At 40.5% G+C, this 25,339-nt stretch overlaps 1 protein-coding gene across 4 annotated transcripts; it reads left to right on the top strand.

Moving 5' to 3' along the window:
- Positions 1-26: 26 nt before the first annotated feature.
- Positions 27-23,658, top strand: lonrf1 (LON peptidase N-terminal domain and ring finger 1). 4 transcript variants are annotated; one of them, XR_004105478.2, is made up of 14 exons: positions 27-37; positions 1,674-2,316; positions 4,258-4,376; positions 4,994-5,116; positions 7,836-8,027; positions 8,132-8,258; positions 8,480-8,555; positions 9,151-9,265; positions 10,027-10,148; positions 10,287-10,445; positions 13,652-13,814; positions 13,931-14,080; positions 16,178-16,428; positions 23,648-23,658. XR_004105478.2 is itself a non-coding variant. In XM_031302513.2 (13 exons), the coding sequence occupies exons 2-13, from the start codon at positions 2,019-2,021 to the stop codon at positions 16,325-16,327; spliced, it is 1,785 nt and encodes a 594-aa protein (XP_031158373.1). In that variant the 5' UTR covers positions 27-37; positions 1,674-2,018; the 3' UTR covers positions 16,328-19,219. The 4 variants fall into 4 exon arrangements, 3 of the variants coding, with proteins under 3 accessions (XP_031158373.1, XP_031158371.1, XP_031158372.1); XM_031302513.2 differs by lacking the exon at positions 23,648-23,658 and having other exon boundaries at positions 7,836-8,018; positions 16,178-19,219; XM_031302511.2 differs by lacking the exon at positions 23,648-23,658 and having other exon boundaries at positions 16,178-19,219.
- The last annotated feature ends 1,681 nt before the right edge of the window (positions 23,659-25,339 follow it).

Here is a 25,339-nt window from a genome sequence, read left to right as displayed (position 1 = left end):
AGGAGTGTAATGCTATCATAATAGTGTTATTTAACCTGTTTTAGGGAAACTACTAGCCTGGCTATCACCAGACCAAGCTCAATCTTTTAAGATTGAGGGTGAAATCTAATTGCCGGCAGATCGGGCTGGGTTTACCCATTCTAGGAAACTGCATCGTATCAGAGAATTTCATGTATTTCAATCCATTTATGTGTCGACATTCCGTTGTTTTCACAAAGCATCTAGGTCCTGTCACACACTGCACACAGTTTAATTAGGACAATGCACATTAATCAACATTTCTGTAAATGCGCCAGTGTTAGCCAGTCTACAAAGGGAATTTGTCAATCTAGTGAGATTGAAAGGTCGGTATGTATAGACTGTAGTTACAAAGTCACTCCACCCTAAAGCCCTTTTGCTTTTCATGAAAGCCCTTATATGATATAACCACTGTTTTGTTGCCTTGTTAAAGTTTCTTGCTGCAGCACTTGTTTTAATGATCTATTGATGTACCAAGCATACATCTCCTTAATTTCCTCATTGCAACAAAGAGTCAAAAAGGGTGTACATTTGGATATTGAAATATACCTACTTATGTGACAATAGGCAGTTTCACCTAGGTGTGTTTACATTAATTCAGTGAATAATCTGACAGGGTGTTAGCCAAATCTAGTCCTTGTGTAGAAGAGAGTTAATACAAATCATGTTTTAGAGGTGATTTTAACAAAAGTAAAACCTTTCCGTGTCTGTTGAGCATTATGCGCTAATGGAGATTAGGGAAATTTGTGACTTATGTTTCTTTATGTACATGCTATATAAAGCATGTTTTTCGCACGGGGGTATGTGGTATGTTTGCGACCCTCTGAGGCAGCAGGCTATAATAATGTGAATCTAAGACGTGACTTTGTCTGGCTACCTGTAGGCTCCGGCCTCATTTCATTGACCCAGAATGGCTTCCTTGAGACAGGTTCCACCTGACATGCACTGCCTTGTGTAACAGATTTCCAGAGGTTTATTTAATACATTGATCTGCTTTGCAGCATTGCCAATAGCAACAATTTAGGCCTGCTTGTGCAATTTGCACATCTCCAGAGACTTGTTAGCTCTTTTCTTTTTAACATACTATGTTGCCATGTTTGCACGTGGCCTATTCTTTCAGGTATGTAAGGAAAACTGGGGATGGACCTATTTTACACAGGCTATGGGATGAACACGACTGGGTTTATGTCATCCTGCCACCCCGCCCCCTTACTGTTGTTACCCTCTGCTGGGATTCCCTACACCGCGACAGGGTCATTTCCATATCCTGCACTCTTTAGTTGAATTATTACTCCATCGACTAGACGCACGAGACTATCAACTCATGTCCACCCACCCCCCAGATGTGTTAATTATACCGAATAAAACGCCAAGAACTTTTGTCGCAGAAATTATGTTATGAAACTTGGCATCCTTGTGTTTCACAAGAGGGCGGAAAGCCATCCTTTCATCCAATCGGATTGCGCGCTGCTGTGTCACGTGGTCTTTATTTATGTAATGTAATGGTGTTACACAGTAACCCAGCTTTGTGGCTGTAGATACGTCGTAACAGGGGTTAAAAGCGGACACTGATAACTAAAAAGAAAGAATATTAATGAAAAAATATTAGTCGTGGTTCATGGAGTTCCGAGCGGCGAGGAAAGCGGCGCATTGAGGCTTGAAAGGGGTAGACGGTATGTGCCCCAAACCAAAGACTAAGTTAGGGCTGAGAATGAATAGTGTCAATGGATACATTTTTATCTACAAAGGGAATTTGTAAAGTAATTATATAATAGCTTAAATTAGCAGTAACATTAGCCTAGCTAGACAGAAACCGGCCGGGTTTGAGTAGATTATCAAAGAAGGGACACATTTACTGTATCGCTAGTTGTCACCGTGTGTTCTTTCAATGGTCCATGCATTACTATTACACAGACAAGGCTTTCCGTCCGCGTTGCTTTGAAGAAAAAAGCAACACATTTTCCAGTTGGACGTTTTTCCGGTGACATAAGCCATCCACCATGGATCTGCTGGAGTGTCCGCTCTGCCTCTTCCTGATGTGCGAGCCGGTGACCATGTCGTGCGGCCACACGTTCTGCCGGAGATGCGTGGGGGGCTATCTTCCGTCCAAATGCCCGTCGTGCAAAGAGAGGTTAAAACAAAGAGAGGTGAAAATCATGAAGAACAACGTTTTGCTTATCAGCGTCGTTGAAAAGTGCTGCCCCGACGAGACAAAGACGAAGTGCCAAATACAAGAGAAGCTCAAAGCCAACGAGTTGATGGAAGCTTTACGCATTGCGAATGAGGCGCTACATTTAGGTAAGGGACGCATGCATAACATCATAACAACAGCAGACACAATGAATACAGACGTTTGTTTGGTGTATATTTAGGTTCAGTGCTAAAGGGATGCCTGCAAGTCTGCTTGGATGAACAGTTAACAAAGATCACACTTCAGTAAGAGGAGTCCAGCTTGGAGTCCCACTTTTACGCACTGCTCACAGTTTGGGCTGGTGGCCAGTGATGGTGACTGATGGTGCATCCCAATCTGCTCTCTAGAACACAGTCATAATGTGCACAGAGTGAGGTAGAGGAGGTGTAATGACAGAAAGGAGAGGGAACTTGGTGTCTCAAGTAGCCTGCAGATTTGGATGCCATGGGATTCATTATATCCACTGCCCAAGGCTACTGATGCCCTGAATGTATAACTGGGTCAGCAAACAGTCTTCAGACTCGCCTTCTTCCTGACTCTTAAGAGTTTTTCTTTGTGTACATAGTGAACCATTTAGGCAAAGAACAAACAATTAAACTAATTGTATGTGCAGAATAATAAAGATGCACTGGAGAAAGTTAAGCTACATTAGTCTGGTTTAACATGTTCTCCTTCTGTCTATGTCAGTCACACAGTATAAAAAAGCAGTAATGACAGCTGTTATCTGAAAACAAATATTAGACATGCCCAATTCCTGATTTTAGAGCAAGCTTTCTGTACATTTCTGCAGGCAAATCATGGTTGTAATTGGAGGGAATGTTTAAGAGGATTTGGTGTAATACGTTTAGCAGGATTCATAGAAACACCTCTGCAAACAGACCCCCTTTACTACTTCATCTGTTTGGTAAATAATCCAATGCAGTTGCCTCTGTGTGCAATTGCCCTTATTTTCTCCATGCAGCAGTGAGGAGGTAAGAGGGACAACTTCTGCCCTTGATGAGTTTGTCTAGCCAGTAGGTGTCCTGGGGACCGTAGGAGTGTTTGTGCTTCAGTGAATCAGCATCCTGTTGAATAACCTACATTTGCCATGTCTGTCAACCCAATTAAATAGTGCTACTTCCATTGCTTTTGCCCTCTTGGTTCTTGTGTAATGATCTCTGGGCAGATTTGTTAACATCAGCTTTTCTCTTGTCATTGGAAGTTTGAGGTCGTGCCTTAACTTTATAATTTATTATTTCATAATGTGGGTGTTGTTAAGCACTGTCTGTAATTCAGGGTTTGTACAAAGTCTTGAAAGTGCTTAAAAAAGCACTTGAACTTTACTCTTAAAAAGCTGTATGAACCCTGTGTAATTAAGGCCTGCACATTGTCAAATATAAGCATGGCTGGCCTGGAGCAACAGCTTTAGGTAATAGCGACTCTTTGAACCTTGAATGCACACTGGTGTCGCAGGTATATTGGAGTATTTGTGATACTTGACACATAAGTCAGTTAAACTTCAACAGAAATGGGAAGTGGTTGTGCACATACAACATTTATGTAGCGGTAAACACACAATTTACACTGTACCTTTTCTGTGTACAAATCCTGATGACAAAACCTGATCATCAAAGAAAGAAAAAAATGTTTTGGGTAGGGATACACCTACTCTACACTGCACTTCTTCTCCCCTGATACCTCAACTTCCCATCAGCCAGTATGTTCTGATACCTGTAACATTGTTTTAGTATTCAAGAACAAAAAAGTTGTTATTGAAATGAATATGAATTGCATTTTTACAATCTTAAAACAGACGCAACTAAGAAATAGCATTTAATGCATATCATTGAGGTCTTGCTGTGCAGTGTTTGGATTTCCTTCATGTTTTAAAGCAAACAGAACCACTTGTTCTGCAGGCTGCTGCTCCGTGCCTATCATTACATGTTGAATGTTTGTGTGTAGAAAGGCGTGCAAATAGAGTCTAAGCATTAAAGCCACCATTCTTCAAAGAACTGGTCAAATTATATATCCTCTCTTTCTTTCTTCTGTTTGTTTTTTTGCGTCCGTAGTCCCAGATGATCAGAGTTTGAAGGTGTACAGAGCTGAAGCTAACTGGGGCCTGATGCGTTTCTCTGATGCTCTGACAGACCTCGACTACCTCTGCTGCCTTCGTCCTAGCTGGACTGAGGTGAGAGACATTGACAGTGTTGGACAGACACATTACGTCTTGCTTTTATGATGTCTTTTTCCACACAAACAAATCTGTTGACGTTATCCATTTACACTTCACCTAAGTTCACACCAGAGCTGAATCTAACCCAACATGCACTTCATTGGTTGGTTTTGTAACATGCATGTAATGGCACACACATAACCATAAAGAAACAGTGCTGGCTTTTCCCCCCTCCCTTTTTTTCTCTTGGTGTGCAAAGCTGACCTCTACTTGTATTGATGTTATGTCATTTACACGGTTATGCAAACAGCTACTGATATCATAATGTCATGCCAGTGGGTGGCTTACTGCAAATGCAGAAATTCCAACGGTCTACAGTCATTTATATTGTTTAATATCTTTTTCTGGAGATGTGTTATATCACCTACAAATGTCACATCACACATCACTAATCAAGCATTTAGCTTTAGCAAAAGTGTGGGAAAATAAGTGTTATCATACTACAAAGTAATTCAGATAAACATATTGATGAGATTGATTAGAATTGTTATGTTCTCTGGCGTAAGACGCTTTCGTGTGTCATTCAGTCCTACATGCAGTCATGTGCTGATGTAACTTTTCTCTTTATGCAGGGCTTCTTTCGTAAAGGGACTGTACTGCTGGAATTGGGTCAGCAGACAGACGCCCTCATCCAGTTCTACCGTTGCCTAAAACTTCATGCTGACTTTGTCCCTGCAAAGAGCCAGATCAAGAAGGTTTGTTCATCTTACTGACTGCTCATCAGAGGTGCATTTAATGTAAAGTTACACCGAGACGTGAACTGGAACGTGGGATCTATTGTATAAACCGGCGAGGGTAGTATTTGTATAAAATGATAAAATTGTATGTTTTTATTCTTTTATGCAAGCAAGATGCAGACTGACAAGTAGCAAGTTTAATTAAACAACTTTGGCCCTGTAGTTAAGCTGCAGTATAAACAGATTGCCCCCATAGCATTGTTATCAGACATGCACACATCACGTACAGATCTGTGAGGTGATCAATTAACTCATTAATAAAGGATGGGACAGAGTTGATTATCATGAAATCATGATTATGATTCATATGTTCAGAACTATAATAATTAGAGTTTTTATAGAGATTGTTTCATTAGTTTCTAATTTTGCTTTGCTTTAAAAATCACTTTAGTTTTAATTAGTGTGGGGTTTGTATTTTATTATTGTTGTTATTATTATTATTATTATTATTATCATCAGCAGAAATGGTAGTAATAGTAGAAGTATTGATAGTTATTAACTTCTGAAAAAATTGAAAGAAAAGAAGAAAAACGCTCTCAAACTGTCAAGGAACCACATTGCTTCCCTTTCCAAGGTTGGATCAACCTCATCACGTGTTTGATGCCTGCAGGGGATGACCTTATCAAATTATACTTTGCATCCGTATTCAGCAATAAGGATGTACTCGTAACTTTAGGCCAGAATCAGCATTATCATAAGCATGCAAACTTTGAAGCGACAATAACCATTCAGAAGAAAACAACATATTCATTTGGATGAGGTGATCAGGAACAACAACACAATGGACCGATGCAAGGATATTGCTGGTAACATCCACGGGCAATTTCCGAGTATTTTCAGAGATGAATCATCTCATTTTCGAGGGGGTCCTTACACAATTATACAGGAAATACAAAGCACAAAATACATTCACACATACACACAGCACTGCCAAGCCTGACTCCTCCAACATCGACTAATCCCCTCCCATAAAAAAATACTCAAAAATAAATAAAATAAATAAATAAAATAAAAAATATATATACAAGTAAATACACAATAAGTTTACATACATCCTAATTGTGCTACTATTTACAGTATATGCACGAACAGGTGCCAACACATTAAGGAGGAGAAACGTAAGAAACTAAGAAGAAGAAAAAAAGGTATATGTATTTTTTTTTTTTTAAATCAACAATAATCATGTGTCATACATTTCAAATGGGATTTGTAGTACAACAGCACACAGTACGACAGATAATCAGATTATTCAATCCTCAAGGTGTGAAACTTCAAAGAGTAAAAAAGTACAAACTCATCTCTTCTGAGGTTGGGGATCAGGTTATGTTTGAAAGGCTGTTAACAGTCGGAAAGTCAAAAGATTGCCGTCAATCCCCGGTACCGCTCTTCTAGGAGGCCTGCTTCTGCTGCATCACAAGCAGGTTTGCCAAGTCTGTCTGTCGTTGCATAATGGGTGGAGGGAGGTCAAAGCTCTGAGGTGTCTCACTTTGTCTGTGTGGTCCATCGGAAACAACAACTTTGGATATTTGGGTTTGTTATTGCTGTATGGTCATGGCCTGGTATGGAATCTGGTGAGCCTGAATCATTCTTTGTAAATGTGTTTTAGGTATAGCTCCTAGCTCAGCAAAATGCAGTTGTGATAGGCTTGCCTCTGTTCTGCTAAACACAGCTGATTTTGCCTCCTTCTTCTGGGCCAGGGGTCTTTTCCTCCACATGCTCATCCTGATATGTTTCCATCCCAGTCCTTCCAGGTTTTGAAAATCCTTTTGTAAATTGTTCCATGTTGTTCTTTCATATTCTAACAAGGTTTTTATTTTTGCTTAAGTTGCGGCAGTATCTGCTTCCTGGCTTTTAGACAGGCAATTTTCAACTTTGCAGGGAGCGGTCAACAAATCGACGCACATGTTGTTCTTAATGTCATGATTTGACCTTTTTATTAAACGAGAAACACCAAAAATACATAAATTAAACTTCAAACAAAATCATTTGTACTCTATAACAAGTACTCTGTTGTTACGTGGTTGAAAATGATTTGCTCTTTCGCTACCCTAAACACCTGTTCACCTGTCCTAAATTAAAGGGCTCCCCACGCCTACAGACCACATCACCCTATCTGATATCATATCATATTAATTATCACAATAATAGCAATCACAAATAAAATAACAAATCTCCAATACAAGACATTCTCATTGATGTCTGAACATAATTATAAATTAAATAAATAATGGGTGAAATAGGCAAAACAAAACACTGGTTGCAAAGTATAATTTGATGAGGTCATCCACTGCATACACGACAAGCGGCGGTGTGATGACGTTGTTCCAACCTTGCAAAGTGAAGTGACGTGGCTCCGAGTTTTAAATTAGTAAATTAAATCTTGGAGTTTATTCTATTCTTTTTTTTTAACCTACAATGGCCCTAATACGCTGTTGTAATTCACATACTATATCTTCAATCTTGTAATTTTAGAAATTAGTTAATTTAAAATTTTACATGCAAAGTGTATCAAATGTCAACATTTAACTGAACATTTTATTTCCAAATAGGCCTACAATTTATAATTTTTTTAAAATGTATTTTTAATTTGAGTGTACAGCCCTGGCTGAAAACAAACCCATGCATCTTAACACCTATATGTGACTCATTTGTATCATGACATGGATCCGTATGGCAGATTCTGGAGGCAGAGGGCATGGCAGTGCCGGACGAGGCGTCCTGTATCTTGCAACTGGTGTCCGAGTACCTGAAAGGTCCCTGCCCCATTACCAGCGTCAGTGACTCCCAAGGGCCAAGTCACCCTGAGGGGTTCAAACATCTATGTGGGGATGAGGGGAAAGGGAGGAGAGAGGTACACCAGGTAAGCTGGGTGAGGAGAATGTTAATGGCTCTTGTGTGCACTGTAACGCTTGGTTATGGAAAGTGTTGGAATGCAAATCTACTGTGATTCCTAACGGATGAAACTGTCTGCAGGGCTCGAAGGTGAAGCATGATACGGGTACTGAGTGCTGCCTCAGCCTCTGCCAAGCTGTTTCCTTCCTCCCTGCTGCTGAAGAGGACGAAGAGATGATGATGAGGAAGGAAGATGGGCATGGCAAGGGTATGTGTATACACATACACACATTTACTGTATTATAAATTGACTGTCAACTTCACCATCAGTGTCCTCATCATGAATCATCTTTGTCACTGTTGCTACATCAGCTTTATCATAACACCCACCAGATGGTTTGAAATTACATAATTGCTAGCTCGTCCTCAGCAGGGGCAAACTTATCATAAAGCTTAACTGTGAATTTTCTCTCTCTCTCTCTCTCTTAGGTGAAAATGGTCACAGCAGGGAGAAACGTCTGAGTGTTCTCACTGTGTCAGACTTTGAGTGCCCTCTCTGCATTAGGTCAGTGTCCTGGAGTATTCACTCTAATCACTAATGCATTGCTGTCTGTACCTTGTCTGCTGTAGTGTCACATAGTATCAGGTTTATATTCTATTCTCCTCTCGCTGGTTAATGGTTAGCACGCATACAGTATGCACCAGGGCGGTGCAATTATTCAAATTCTGATTGCAATTTTGATTTAGGCTCCTAACGATCACAAAATCAATGTAATCGAGAACAACAATTATTTTGCAGCTCACATTTAGTGTACACTATCTGACTCTCTGTTACTGGGTGTTATGTTGAAAGTTTCTAATTTATTAAATAATTGCTTAAAGCATCTAAACAAAGTTTTGTGTTGGATTTTCTAACATTCCAAAATCTTAATTTTGACTTTAAGTTTTTCATTTTCACTGTATATGCATATCGGTTATCGTTTTATTAACTACTAATAATCGGTATCGGCCTTGAAAAACCAGTATAGATCGATTCCTAATGAGTAATCATAATTAACAAATAATCATGATTTCAATATTGACCAAAATAATTGTGGTAATGACAAATAGCATGAACATCCTTCCTGGGCTTTACACATATCTTTTTCTGTCCTCTGCAGGTTGTTTTTTGAGCCAGTCACTACTCCCTGTGGTCACACCTTCTGTAGAAACTGCATAGAGAGGAGTCTGGACCACAACCTCCGCTGTCCACTCTGCAAACAGCCCCTACAAGAGGTAACCACCTACAGACACTGTCATACGTCTGTTTTAAACTAAATAAAGGTTGCTAGGTTGTGTTTTTAGCACGTGGACGACTCCACTGTAAAAGCTGTTTAATTGTTGGAGCGCCCTGGTAGATCACCTGGTTGAGCGTGCGCCCCATGTACCAAGGCTCAGTCCCTAATGCTGCATGTCATCCCCCCTCTCTCTGCCTGTCTTCATCTGTCCATTCAAAAAAAAGCTCCAAAAATCATCTCTAAAAGCTGCTTAATTGTTAATGCTTTGTTAGTTTATTGTCTCCGCATTGTGGCAATAACACCACATTTAGCTCAGGCAGGGGGAGATGTATCAGCTGCTTTGTGACAGTGAGGGGGGGGGGGGAATCTACTAATCATACTTGCTTTTTTATACACCTCTAATCTGTTAACAAACTCACATAAAGGTACACGAAAGGATAACTTCCTGGTTCCAATGTTTTGCTTGTGATAAATGATCCCATTTTAGTACTGTCATAACAACTGTATGCATTCATTTGTCTACTCGCTTACACAGCTGAGACAACATTAACATAAGATACCAAATTGATACATCTACCTGTATATTTTGTATCCACAAATGCATTGCAGGCCTGTGTTAAACCAAAGTACACATTTTAATGCTTGTGTTTTTTTCTTTTGTTGCAATGCCGTGGATTGTTTTACTGTAACATATATTATGTATAATTGCCAATAAGCATTATAATGTCGCTATAATGTCTCTTACTTTTCTCTTCTCAGTTCTTTAAAAACAGGAAGTACAACCCCACAGTTCTGCTTCAGGACATCATGGCCCGCCTTTTCCCCTCACAGTTGGCTGAGAGGAAACAGGTCCATGATGCTGAGATGGCTGAACTGTCCAAGTACGCACTCACCTCACCCATCTACACTTGTGATTTGTTCTAGAAACTTTAACTGGTGCCTTATTCTCACAATTCTCTCCCTTATTTCTTTTGATCTTTTTCCTTGATCCTTCCCCTGTCCTGTCTCTTACTTTGTAGTCTAACTAAGGACATCCCTATATTCGTTTGCACGGTGGCCTACCCTGGACTGCCCTGCCCCCTGCACATCTTCGAGCCTCGATATCGGCTGATGATGCGTCGCTGCATGGAGACTGGCACCAAGAAGTTTGGCATGTGCAGCTATGAGCATGGCAAAGGGTATGTATGGTCACCAATCTGTGTCCGCTGGACATTTTCATCCTCCACCAGACATTTGTTCCTAGTTCCATTGTATGGTATTAAATTCCCCAGCATCATTATTGATAAATATCTTTTTATGTCTTCAATGTTTTTTTAAGCCAAGGACCCCTTAGCTGAAAGAGAGAGGGACCCTCTATTACATAGGCTGTATTGCATAAAATGTGTTGCATAATTAACTGGGCCTACAATAACATCTAGAGCGGCCTAAAGCCTTTATACATACCTTTTTTAGTGCATAGAATACTAAGGTATTAAAATAATAATAGTTGGCATGATTTTATAAATCATGTTTTAATGTTAAACATACATGTGGCACAGTGAATCCTTAGGAGTGGATCTGTGGATGGCTACCTTACCTATAGACCAGTAAACCATCATCAATGTCTTTATTTCACAAATAGGCCGATTTATATTTGCTTATAATATGTTGGATTCATGTTAAGACATTTTGACTTTTGACAAACATTTCAAAACATTATACAAATTATTATACATTATACCATAATTTAGTGGGCCCCCCCGCAGTAACTCTAAGGCCCCCCTAGGGGCCCTCTGTTGAAGATCTCTGATCTAAACTAATGTTGAAATATTCAAAATAACGTTGTATAAAATAATTTTGTTTCTGTAGCTCATTATATTGATTATGCAAGTTTTTATAAACCTTTTTGTCTAAGTCTGGCTCATTTACAACCATGCAGTGGACCCCCCCTTAAAAGATGTTTCAGAAAAACTTGTGAGATTAGTTTCCCCTTACACTACAACATGTCAATGACAAGACACTTTGATGAGCTTATACCAAGATGAGGTTTTTCATGTGCAAAGTGTCAATAAAAAGTAGTCTGTGAATGGAAGGTAGCAGCCCTGGCTTGGTCATCAGACTGTCCTACACCAAGCATCCTATCGCTGTCTTTGACCAACAGTGTTGAGCAAGTTACTTCCAAAATGTAATACATTATACTGTAGATTACTAGTTACTGTCCTTTGAGATTAATTAGTTATATTACAATGTTACTGTCTCTGAATTGTAATGCTTTACACTACTTAACCAAAATAACAGCGGAAGTTTGACTTGGCAGGTAGCTTATGAATTTCACCACCAGATCAATAAAGTCTCCTCTTTATCCACTTTAATACATCATTGATTATTCATAAATATTTTGTATAATTAATATGAATATGCAAAGTAACTAAAGCTATAAAAAATATAGAAGTAAAATGTACAATAGGCAAGTAGGAGAAAATGAAAATACTCAATTAAAAGTACCTTACAGTTGTATTGAAGTACGGCATAGTTACTTTCCACAGCTTTCGAATCCAGCAACAGGAAATAATACTCACAGCTTTTTTTTTCCTGTGAAGAGATGTTTCGCGGTGTTGGGGAATTCTCAACTACACTTTGCGTTAAAATGCGTTGTAACTTGCGTCAACTCACTGTTGACCAATCAGGGATTTTTAAACCATAATTTAAAAGTTTGAAATTCTTTTATTATAAGATTTTTTCTAAATAATTAGACACAAAATATATGGATTTGTATTCTTATAGTATAGTTATAGATAGTCCCTAGAAAAAAGGCACAAAATATATAAAGTTTGAAAACATTGTTGGCTCAAAATGAACCGGATTTTGTTCAACTTTCTTTGCACGAAAATGAGTATAAAACATTCTGGCCAATTTTTCAATTTCAATTTATTTCAATTTCAATTTTATTTATAGTATCAAATCATAACAAGAGTTATCTCGAGACACTTTACAGATAGAGTAGGTCTAGACCAAACTCTGTACTTTACGAAGCCCCAACTATTACAGTGGTTGCCTCAAGAGCAAGCATTAGCAGTAGCTATTGCGACAGTGGCGAGGAAAAACTCCCTTTTTTGTTAGGAAGAAACCTGGGACAGACCCAGACTCTTGGTAGGCGGTGTCTGACGGCACCGGTTGGGGGAGTGGTGAATGGTGGCAATAATAGTCATAATAAAGATAGTGAAACAGTGATCACAATGGTAGTCGTAGTAGTTCATGTCATAGTAGGGCACAGCAGGGCGTTACGGGGTGTAGTGTGGCACAGCAGCCTGGGTGGACGCGGTTGGACGCGGCAGGACGCAGTCGGACACTGCGGGGAAACGTAGAGCGTAGCAGGGTGTAGTAAGTCCATAGCGTCAGCTGCACCCAGGACCCCGGTGTAGGTGCCACCCAATTCCAAGGCGATGTTCTGGGTGAAGAAGAAGCAAAGGGACTCCGGGGAGAAAACTCCCCAGAGCTAGGTTAGTAACAGGCATTTCTGGGACTAAGATGCACACAAAAGGAGACAAGTGAAAAGAGAGAAGAGGGAGCGGCTCATTGTGTCCTTGGAAGGAGCTTCCCACAGCAGTCTAGAGTTATAATAGCATAACTAAGAGAGGCAGGCTAAAGAGAGGGGCCCTGGACCGGGCTCGTACTCTCCCCTGCCGGAACGGGCTTGTACTTCCTGCCTCCCTCTACTCTACTCTACTATGCTGCAACTCCTCACTCCCTAACTATAAGCTTTATCAAAGATGATGGTTTTCAGTTTAGTCTTAAATGTGGCGACGGTGTCAGCCCCCCGAACCCAAGTTGGGAGCTGGTTCCACAGGAGAGGAGCCTGGTAGCTGAAGGCTCTGGCTCCCATTCTACTTTTAGAGACTCTAGGAACCACAAGTAGCTCTGAGTTCTGGGAACGCAGTGCTCTAGTGGGACAATAAGGTACTAAGAGCTCTTCTATGTATGATGGTGCTTGACCATTTAGTGCTTTGTAGGTCAGGAGAAGGATTTTAAATTCAATCCTGGATTTTACAGGAAGCCAATGCAGGGAAGCTAATACAGGAGAAATGTGATCTCTTTTGTTAGTTCTTGTCAGAACACGTGCTGCAGCATTCTGGATCAGCTGGAGGGTCTTGAGGGACTTATTTGAGCAGCCTGATAGTAAAGAATTACAGTAGTCCAGCCGGGAAGTTACGAATGCATGGACTAGTTTTTCAGCATCGTTTTGAGACAGGATGTTCCTGATTTTGGCAATGTTACGAAGATGGAAAAAGGCTGTTTGAAAAAGGCTGTTTTTCAATTTTTTGATTGTTTTATCTAGTACAGCAAATATCACATTAAGAAATAAATAAAGTTGTATGAATTTAAGATTTTAATGGTTGTGCTTCAGGTTTGCAGACTATGGCTGCATGTTGGAGATCCACAGTCTGGAGCTGCTGCCCGATGGGCGGTCCTTTGTGGATGCAGTGGGCGGCAGCAGATACAAGGTGCTTAAGAGAGGTCAGAGAGATGGCTACCACACCGCTGATATAGAGTACCTGGAGGACCTCAAGGTAAGGGTACTACAGCTACATCTGAAGAAGATACAAACTGAGAATATTACAACTCCAACACCGTACATCTTCTCCCTCTTGACCGTTTTCTTGTCTGTGTGTCCTCTCTCTTCCAGGTTGATGGTAGTGAGTTGGAGCTTTTGGAGAGTCTCCATGATAGTGTGTACCAGCAGGCTCAGGACTGGTACCAGCGCCTTGGCAGCCGCATTCGTGAGCAGATCAACAGACAGTACGGCATCATGCCAGATAAGGAGGAAAATATTCAGGTTGGAGCCTTACTGGTAGCTCTAATTCTAAAACAACACATTCTCCAACAGTGTCCAGGAACCACTGAGCATTTACTTGTTTTTTGGCATGTTGTCCACCACTGAAATGATCATGTTTCCTTACTGACCATAGTGATGTTAAAAATGGGGAGCGTTCATTTGATTTATTATTTTTTCTATTTATGCCTCTGTAAGTGTTGCCTCTGGTTGCCTCACAGAGTTTCCAGTCATCAAACACATGTAGTGGCTAATTAGCATTTCCACTTATTCCAAATCATGTACACTAAACATTCCTGCACACCAAAGCCTGCCTTTGATTTGATTGAATTTTGTTTGATCTATGCTCCATTCATCTATTAACATTATTTCAAATTAAATTAAACTATTAGTAAGTAATTCTTTACAAAGAAAATAATATCTGCTTTTATTTTTTCTCAAAGTTCAGTTATTGTTTCATGTTAATGGATGCAGTGCAGAGATTTCCAATCAAACTCCACTCAGAGCTCCATTACGCCATTCATCGCCATTTATCATGGAAGTCGGGAACATCTACAAGGTCTTCATCTGATCTTAACCTCCAGACACCTAGAGCCTCCTCACATAAACCATGCCAAGTGTGAAGGACTGAGGCCCCCCAAAATATCAACCATGACAATGCACAATGTATGCACAATGCACAAACCATACATTTCTTCATGTCTAAGGCTGCGTTAAAATCAGGAAAAGGGGATCCGATGATTTTCGGCAGGGTGGTGCAGCGTTGTGGGAGTGTCACTTAAATGTCCCATTTGTGTGACGTCCTGTTGTGTTCTTTAATCCCCCAATGTAGCAAAAGTAGACTTTATATTTCACAATTACTGTTTTGTGTCAGATTGTTTATAGATCTCAATGTTTTCAACCGCATTTAAAGGCAGCTTCATTTCACGGAGAAAAAATGAAAGGAAAAAAAAAGTCAACCGTGCTTTATTGTTTGCAGGAAACAGTCAGCTGTTACATAAACTCCTGGGCAGTTCGGTGCTTATGTTTCGTATTTTACCCTCATAGTGTTTTAAAAGTTTATCGGTGTTTTAAGCCCCCAACGTCTCCTTCCAGGCAGCGCTGCCTGGAAGGCACTAGGATTAGGCACTGGTTATGGTTATGGTTATGGTTAGGGTTAGGTGCCTTGAAGTCAACGGTCGCAGCGCTGCTTGGAAGGAGACATTGGGGGCTTAAAACACCATCGAGCGTTTTAAAACTTTAAAAAGAGGCAGTGATGTTTCCTGTTTACTGTATGGGACACACCGCCTCAAAACGTGGATGGCCTTAGTGACTACCTTACCTATAGGCCAGTAAGCAGTGGGGATTTATATTTGCTAATATGTTGGATTCATGTTAAGACTTTAATTTTTGAAAAATCTTTCAAAAATTAAGAAGAATTTGGAGGCCCCCCTGCATTGACTCTGAGGACCCCTTAGGGGTCCCAGACCCCCTGTTGATGATCACTGCTCTAAAGTATCGAGTATCAAATAAATGCTTCGTCATTCAATACCCAATTTCAATAACTAAGAAGTAAATCTCATCAGCGTCAGTGAGCCAATCAGCATGCAGCATGCTTCTACCAAGCTCTAATAATGTCTGTGATTGGCTGTCTAATGTTAGACGTCGTAGAGACACGCAGGAAAACCTCTACGTTACACACAGAGACAGGGCTCACGTAGTAAGAGCTGAATTTTTAAAAAAAAATTTAAATGGTGCTGTAATGTGTAATGTTGTAATTTTGTTTTGTTTTATTAAATTGGTATCGAAAAAAGTATAGTTTAGGAACCGGTATCGAAGGCGCGGTATTAGTATCGGTACCGGTATCGAACATTTTGGAATGAAACCCAGCCCTATCTGTGGCACCCACCGCCACAGCCTAAACGCACTACCCCCATTCAAAATGAATGGAAAGACGGCCGACGCAGGCAGTGTAAATGCAGGCTAATGTAGCTTCTACCACAGTTGGGAAGCAGTCATTTCAAGTGATTCGTACTAAAAAGGCTAATAGGCTGGTTTGGTACTTTATGCATTTTCATGATAATCATGTTTGTGTTCTAACTCGTTGTTCCGATCCTCTAGGCCTCGTCCAACGGTCCGGCCTGGTGCTGGTGGCTGCTGTCGGTCCTCCAGTTGGACCCTGCCTATCAAACCACTGTCCTGTCCCTGACCTCGCTCAAAGACCGCTTGGGACACCTCCGCCTCGTCTTAGAGTACTTCTCTCAGAGCTAGACCCCACAGCTCCGTGGATATTGCGACCACAACTAGCTGATGAAAACCAATCCGTGCATCCATGCCACAGAGTTTGGGCTTGGGTGTACTCTGAAACTTGAGTTTGCATGTGTTATCTTTCTTGCACCATTTTGTTCCCCAGGAATTCAAGGGTTCAGACTAGTTTCTGAAAAAACGTGCTTGCTGCAGCAGTAAGAACTACAGGGCTGACCAAAGATGCGTCTTATTTAGATCCATCAAAAGTAGTAATATATTATTTGTTGATCAGCTAAATCAGTTCAAAGTTTCTGTTCATAAAAATGAAGAACATGCAGCATCAGCCAAGTTAATACAGTATACTGTACTGTCATGTGTTGCCTATTCAAATCAGATTCTTTGCATTAACATAGCTAAGTTTGGAGTAGGGATAAACAATAATAGCACACAATTTCTTTTTAGATTTGTAGACAATTGTTCAGGACTATACACATCAGAGGATTAAAGTTATTTAGATATTGCTGAAGGGCACTACTTGTGATGCTTATATTTTAGATGCAACTATTGGCCTTGGCAGCCATCGACTATGGCTCATTTTATACCTTAAAAGACCCCTATTTAGTATTAAATATTGCAATAATAATATAAAGTTTCACATGGAATGGCAGCAACTGAAGGATCTTTTGAATGAAAGCTGCTGCTGTGACTGCTGGATGTCTCTCTGGATGCAGTTTGTCATCATCTGGCAGGGAAAGTATTCTGTGAAATCATAACAATGAGTAGATGGGGGTCAGTGAATGGGAGGCATAGCAGCTTTGTTTTACAGTATATGAAGCTGTGTGACTATGTATGGTGATATGGTGATGGATGCAGCACTGTCAGCTGTAAATAAGAAGTCATTTTTTCTCAGTCACCATCTTCATTGGCTGAGTATTTTGTTTTAAATGTCATATGCGTGGTGTCACCCCTGATAACAGCTACTGTCCCATCCAGTTCCCTGACGTGGGGTTATAAATGAAGCATTCGTCCAGGACACAGTGTTTAACATCTCTTGTGCAGAGAAAAATAATTTAGCTAGGGTCTGACTAGGGTTGAGTGCCCCTGCGGTGCCTCTGTGTAGGCCACATCACCTCCGTCTGGCCCCTGGTGCGTCTCCCTGTCTGTCTGGCCCCTCTACCACCAGTCATGGTGCCTTTGAGTGCCTGGGCCAACTCAGGAGACCTGCAAGTCTTAAGAGTTTCTACACCACATATATAATGGACTGTGAGTCATTTTTTCCCATTGATTTTTATTGATACAGGGCATTCCATGGGATGTTAAAGCTGCAATGTTACTCATAGTTAATTAATTAACAAATACTTTGATAAATGTGCCATAGATATTTCTTTGTTATGTGTTTTGTAGGAATAGTTTGCCAATGGTCACTGTGTTTATGTTTGCCTACATAATGGACTCTGAGGTCTTCAGCCATCCTGCCTTTTGTATGGTGGACATTGAACTACCATCTTTTCATGGCCAACATATCACTTTGAACAGTCAGAATTAGTCCAGCAAACACAATCATAGATTCAGCAGCCCTGTTAGTGTGATATTGTCAGTATAGCTTAGGATAAAAGGGGTAATTGTGAGACTTGAAATGCATACCAATGTCCCACTAAAGGGCGAACCATTGGATACACTGATGGATACTGGGGCAGCATTGGTTACCTTATAAACAGGCTAACCACTGAACTCTGACATGGGCAATAACACTTTACTTTAGGCACAAAAACAAAGTTTGCACCATCTTTTAAAATGGGTTAATCAACCTCAGTAAATATGCTGACGTTTTTTAAACCATCTGGGATTGAAATTGGAGTCAAAAGAGACTTTATTGTGCCAGTTATCACATCCTTTCTCCAAAGCTGTTGAATTCACTGAAGGATTACATGTATCATAGAGGTCAGTTTCTTGCTGCATCCAGATATGATCAAAGCTCACTCACAAATATAAAGGGATTGAGATTCTTGTAGAATGTTTTGAATGAGCAGCCTCATAGGCCTTGTGGTAAACACATGACTAATGAGGTGACTTCCACTCCACTGTTCGACATCTTATCAGAGAAGAAAATATTTTGAAACAGTGAAATCATTTTGTGTGTTTTGCTTTCTGATGCTCAGCTGCAGCTTGTTGTTCATTTTCCTCTCTTTTTCAAATAATGCATATTTCTGTGTCTCCTTTATTACTTATAGATGCCTCTCATTGCATAAAATAGTGATGTTGAGGTTAATCACAGCAATTGGTCTCATATTGGTTTACAGAACGTAATCTCTGTACCAGTGTGCTATTTTACTTTATGATAAAATGCTAAATATATTGGAAATATGAATGATTTTACCCTCATGTTTTTGATCTAACTATTGGCCAATTTCATGTTTAATTTGCCTATAATCTGTCAATAGGGTCAACTATTTATTGCAGCACAGTCATGACTTTTCATCTCAGTTAGACTGCAGCTCTGGCAGATGTCCATTAGCCATAGTTGCAGTATAATTGGGGAAAATGTCCTCCAACGCCCCCGTGAGAACGAGTCTTACACCTGTGTACTTGGGGAAAGGCTGTGAAAAGCGTCATGTCATTCTCGCTATGTGCTGCAGCTCGCAAATGTTGGCTGATGTGGTTTGATGGTCAGTGCTCTGTGGGCAGTATGAACGAGAGACGTGCATTGTTAGTCTCTAAACTCTGTACTCAAATATGTCAATGTTATCACAAGTTCATTTAAACCCACTGAAACTAAAGCAATTTCTGTTTGATTCATTTGCATTCATCCCTCCACCTCCAAGCCAAGAGCAGTAAATGATCTCAGTCTTTTCTGTTTTCGCTTGCCCCCTGGATGACTTTTTAAATGTTATTATAAATAAAGCTTTTCAAAGCAAATTCTGCATTATGTTCATTTAATGCACCTGTATCGTGTCTGAAGGGATTTGAATGTTATGCGACCAATTTTTTGGGTCATTAAGGTGGCATTTCAAGCCAAATGGAAGTGGCGTAATCTATCACAATTCACAGCATGACAGAAATTGGTAGTAAGGAGGGGTGATGTTAGTGAAACGTGCCTCACATACTGATAGCAAGACACTTCGGCATTGAAACAGTTCCAATTACTGAGAGAACTGTGAAGTGCTGCAGCTGCAGCAGAGTAAAAGAAGCATTGGGTTTACTCTTATGGTTAGACATTAAAATTAGAATAGATAGAATGGGTATTCCTACTGAATGTCCAGTTGGATGATTATATTTAACTTTGATTGACAGCCACGGATAAATGATATGATATCAAAGTTACCTAATTTTTAATCATAATGTTCATTATGACTTGTCATGGGCACCTATATAAAATATTCTCTCTCTGATGTATATTTGTTGAGATTTAAACAGTTACAACAGTTTTATCCAATCCAGACCAATGTGTAATCGGAGAGGAAGCCACTGCAAATCTGTCATCAAACCATCCCATAAAGTAAAACAACGCAATGCAAACACATGTTAGGAACAAACCTTCCACCAGAGGGCAGCCTGTAGCTGTGGAAGGATAGCACAGTGTTACACAGATGAAATCCTACTTTATACACCAGTAGAAATCTCATAAGAGGATGCTCTTTTTTGTATTTCGTAAAGGCTCACGATGATCAAACAAGTGTCACAAATAGGGTCAAAAGTGCAATTCTGGCTGGCATGGAGAACCAATCATACGAAACAAGCTGGAAGGAAGTAGTTATTTCCCATGCAGCTGAAAGAACATAAATTAGTGAAAGTAAAAGAGGATGTGTGAGTGTAGGTGTGCACGCCATCCACCACACTCCTCTGAGCATGAGAAGAAGAAAAAAACGTTGCACAAGTGAGGCACGTTTCCTGCCAACGTCCTCTGCATAGGAAGCAGGCAGATGAAAAGAGGTTTCAGTGGCTTCAGCAGGGTTCTGTAATGCAGCTCAGCGTCTACATCAAAGCCCATTACATTTGAAGAATGCCACAGATTTTCTGTACTAAATTGATCCATCGGCTTGCGCTGACTCCCTGCTTGTGTATGACTGAGTAAGGATGACAGGCGTTTTGTAGGAGTTATCGCATAGGGGGTACCAGCTGTGGCTGTGTGTATTTAGATGTGTTCGTGTTCTTGTATTTCTGCTGTTAAGAGGACCAAATTCCCTCACAGGGATAGAAAGTCAGATGAAGAAAATGATCTACAGAGAGGCTATTTCGGCTAGTTTTGAGTTAGAATTTAGGTTTAGGATTAAAGTTGGAATAAGGGTCAAGCTGAGAAGTGCAACAGAGAAAAGTCTGACAATACTTTCAGTCCTTAAAAGCATATTAATACAAATGAGTGTGTGAATATTTAATGAGTATGGAACAACTCACTGGGGTCTCCACTAAAATACACTGTGCAGAGCCATAGAGAGCATCAGAGGATGTATGCAGCTCTGTTGTCATAGGAACAACACCCAGCCAGTCAAAGCTTGATGTCAAGAGCAGGATTATCAATTAGGAAATTGAGAAACTTTTGTCTTTGAAGTGAAAAGCATTTTGTTTACCTTACCCAGCCTGAAAGACAATACGCAGGGATTAATTCCCCGCAGATATAAGTGTGGTGAATTGAAGGGGAGAGAGGGAAAGAGCTCAAGTTGCCAAATCTGTGTGTGTGTGTGTGTGTGTGTGTGTGTGTGTGTGTGTGTGTGTGTGTGTGTTTTTTCGGCAGTGCTCAATGCCCCACTTCTTTGTAGGATTGTAGTTTCTCACGGTGTGTGTGTGTGTGTGTGTGTGTGTGTGTGTGTGTGTGTGTGTGTGTGTGTGTCAGTATGTGCGGTGTGTGTGTGTTCTCCTGCGGGTCTGAGGCTGATAAACCTTGCTTGTTTCTGTCTCTGTATAATCCCCTTGAGTGTCAACACGATGATAAAGCCATGAGTAGGCTCCTGTGTGACAGTGCCTCTGAGAGCCAAGGTAAACATATTGGCCACCTGCCTCCGTTAGCACCATGGAACACATCATAAAAACTCTGACATAAAGAAACACAGCCATCCAAAAACAAAAAGCCCAGGAAGGAGCATTGTGTTGCAGATTAGCCAACACAACTCTTTCCTTTCTTCTTCTGAAAGCTCTTTGCTTTCCTTCCAAAAAAGACACTTGATGATTCAAGCCTGAAACTTGTGATTTGTGAGGCGAACAAAAGAATTGACCTTCCACGGTGCATGACTGACAGTTTATCGCCTCAAAAAAGATGGATGCGATATCTCTGCACCACAACAAAGAGGGCAACACTGGCATGTATTGAGAGGGAGAAAAAAAACACAGGAGTCCTTTTATTTTGGTGACTGTAGAAAAAGAGAATATATATATATATATATATATATAATGAAGCAGATATGGATCACCTGCTGGGACATGAAGGACAGAAACAGGAAGCAGAGAGGCGCTGCTGGAGACATAATTTCATGAATCTGGCTCACTGATTCATAGAGTTACCGCCTGCTGAGACACACCTGGCTGTGAGGCTGTCTGGTCCTCACAGTTGTATAAAGTGGACTGTGTGCATGTTGCGCTGTCCACACTTATGTATCTGAAAGACAGAGAGAGCCACAGAGCCAAATAAAGTCATTCCCAGAACCAGTTTTAAAAAGCCATGTGAGTGTGTGTTTATTTTTGATTCTCCATCTGGATGTTGGATCTTGCAAACTAAAAATGTTTAAAGGTGTGTATTCATGTGTGTCTGATGCCAACTGCATGCTCCAAGCTAAATGACAGAAACCTAAAGTTTCCAAAGATATCAAATATATCAGGCAGAATTTTGGACATTTAAGACATGCAAAGATTTAAGACAGTATTTCTACTTGATGGAGCGGTGTAGCCAGGGTGCGAACTACGGGGGAGCTAGGGGGAGCTCGGCTCCCCTTAATAAGACATGGGCTCCCCTGAAAACGTGATTTGTGAAATTTTGGGGGGGTTTCTAAAAATATTGAGAATGTGTCATTTTGACGTGCAATTTCAGTTTTGTGTAATGTGATCATCGTGGATTATTATGTGGACAAAAATATTATTTCATGCATGACGGTGATTTAAACCTAATTCACTTCAATAAAGATAACTATACATGCTGTTCTTGTTATGGGCATTGAGGTGTGGCGGCGCTGCGAGACAAATTCAACTCATGTTTAGTACATGTTAACTCAAAGATTCGTAGAAAAAATATAAACGTTGGAGGCCATTAATAGGCGCGCAACGTCCTTTAAATCCATTCTGCAGTTAGCATCATATAACCATGGCAAAAAGAAAACAAGGCAGTTTAATTAATTTTGGTTTTACTAAGAAATTGTGTAGCAATGACGTTAATAGCACGACCGGTCCCACCACCCAAAACATGTATGTTAGGTTAGTTCTCCTGTCAGTGTCCCTGACTGAGGCACTGGCAAAAAGAGCTGGAGCTGGTTCCCCCGGGCTCCTAGTGTATAGGGTGGGTTAAAAGCAGAGGACACATTTTGTTTGTTTCCTATGTAAGTCCTGAGAAATGACAATAAAGGAATCTTATCTTATCTATCTTACAATCAAGACTCCAAATGAATGCGTACTGTTGCTCTGGTAGTGTAAAAAAGACAACGTGTTAGCCATATCCACTTTTGAGTGTTGTATTTACAACTTGTTCTGCTGCCCTCATGTGGCCAAAAATGAAATGAAACAAAATAAAATAAAGACTACTGCTTCATCTTCGTGTCAAAGGGTTAAAGTAAACCAATTGACACAAGTCACAGTCATTTCAAGTTATTTGGTTAAACCAGTGACAAGAGCTTTTGACTCCAGTGGCATGAGACAGCATGCTCCTTAAAGTCCAGTATATTGTAGAGAAGGCAAAAGATAGACATTCTTGCCTAAATAAAAGGATCACAGGAAGCTGGGAGGCATATGACAGACATACTTTTTGATAATGACCATCTGAATGATAAAAACAATGTGAAAGATCATATCTACAAGTTCCAAGACAACGGAGAGGATAATAGTCGCGATAAAGATGATGAAAGCAAGAAATAAGTATATTTGAAGAAAAGTAAGAGGATGCAGGAAAATAATTGGGGAGGAAAACGAAATAAGAGGACAGAGTGATTCAGAGGCCGGCTCAATCTGACAAATATGCACATTTCAGTAAATAGAGTGATATCTGTCTGTTTCATCTCGTCACCCAGTGGTCATAATTTACCCAGCAACAAGTCTTCACAGCGTTCTCACAGGAAAGCGTTCCTCACCTTGGCTGAGTTTAGGATTTAAGTTTGTTGCAAAGCAAAGGTGTGTCTGGAAGATAAGGCGACATGTGAATAGAAACAGCAGAAGCCACAGCTGTGGATGAGATCATATTTACCGTTCAGCCTTCGGGTCTTATCATTACAGTAAGTCCTGTAACAAAGGAACAATATGCAGCAACAGGGAGACGTGAAAAGTCAGATGTGATGGAGATGAATGAAGAAAGAAAGAAACAAAATACATGTTTTTTTCCCCCTAAAACATGAAATATAGACACCATCAGCATAGTGACCAACTGCTTTCATTTAAAGCAGCTCAGCATCCCTGAGCACAGGGACTTTCTCTTTCTCAGATTTTGATGTTTGGTTGTTGTGGAGATGAAGCGGTCGGCCTTGGTTACCGTTACATTGATAATCTACTCACTGGGCATTTCTTAATTAGATCACTGTTGGAAGCAGACATCCTGTGTACTCAGGAATAATATTTAAATGTGTGTGTGTGTGTGTGTGTGTGTGTGTGTTTTAACTGGTTTAGCTCTACGGCGTACACACCCACTGTTCTCCCATGTGTCTGGTGTGTGTGTGTGTGTGTGTGTGTGTGTGTGTGCAAATACATTAATGCCTGTCTCTACACCTGCATATATCCATCCATCAGTGTGTGCATGTGAGTATATTCAGCCTATATCCTCCCTGAGCCTCCCCGAGGCTGCTGTACAAACACTTGACGTCAGCATCCATAGAAACAAACAAGGCTCCCGTTTCTTAAATAGGCACTTAGTGCTCACAGTGAGACTCATTTATCAACTTTTGTTTAGAATGCTGAAAATGCCCTCAATGTGAGGCCAAAACCACTATACTAAATTCATGAGTTTATGTAAAGTTTTCAACAAAATATGGCCATCCTTGATACAGTAGATAAGACACAATCTGTCCTAATGCTGGGTGACAGTGGCCTGGATCAGCATTGACGCACAGCCACACTGGTCTCAGTTTGAGCTGCGTGGTCCCTCTCAAAAACACAGCAGGCACACAGTTAGAGGGCTGGATATACTTCATTAGATCTACACGTCCCGACAAGTGACCGCACTGAGTGTTCATTAGAGGAAGTTTATCTTTTAGTTTTTCTTTTTATATATATATATATATATATATATATATATATTTATTATGTGGTGGAGGGAGCTTTAGGAGGCTATTTTGAGGGAGAGTTTTAATAATACATGCTTTCCAACATCTGAGAAATATCTGTCTTTTATAGTCTCCCACAAAGAGAAGTGGAACTGCAGCTTCTCACTGGGATAAGACAGAAAGAGGAAGCCCACTCTTTGTGGTTGCAAGCATGAAGTGTGTGTGTGTGTGTGTGTGTGTGTGTGTGTGTGTGTGTGTGTGTGTGTGTGTGTGTGTGTGTGTGTGTGTGTGTGTGTGTGTGTGTGTGTGTGTGTGTGTGTGTGTGTGTGTGTGTGTGTGCACACACACATTTGTATCTGAATATTCATATGCCACTGTGTTTTGTATCTATTTTGCATGAGGGAACACTTACAGAGACATAATGACAACACTCACAAAGACATTAAAGCACATAACAAAGATGCAAAATTATTCTAAAGCTAGTGAGAAAAACATAAGAGGAGACATTCAAGCAATGTAGCCATAGCATATGAGCGGGAGTATACACTCTCCCATGTACACTCACACACAGAAACATGTGCTGGAGCTTTGTGAGCGCAGTGTGTGTCTCCTGTGAGGGATTTGCAGAAGATAGCAGTGAACATAGTGCAGG

The sequence above is a fragment of the Sander lucioperca genome, chromosome 1 (genome assembly GCF_008315115.2).
Source record: "Sander lucioperca isolate FBNREF2018 chromosome 1, SLUC_FBN_1.2, whole genome shotgun sequence".
Lineage (NCBI taxonomy): Eukaryota > Metazoa > Chordata > Actinopteri > Perciformes > Percidae > Sander > Sander lucioperca.
This window is presented reverse-complemented; position numbering and strand designations above follow the sequence as displayed.

Bases quoted from the DNA above. Each gene is read 5' to 3' on its own strand.
- lonrf1 (XM_031302511.2), top strand. From the start codon at position 2,019: ATGGATCTGCTGGAGTGTCCGCTCTGCCTCTTCCTGATGTGCGAGCCG. The intron at 8,028-8,131 runs GTGAGGAGAATG...AACTGTCTGCAG, and splicing joins AGGTACACCAGGTAAGCTGG to GGCTCGAAGGTGAAGCATGA. The intron at 8,556-9,150 runs GTCAGTGTCCTG...TGTCCTCTGCAG, and splicing joins GAGTGCCCTCTCTGCATTAG to GTTGTTTTTTGAGCCAGTCA.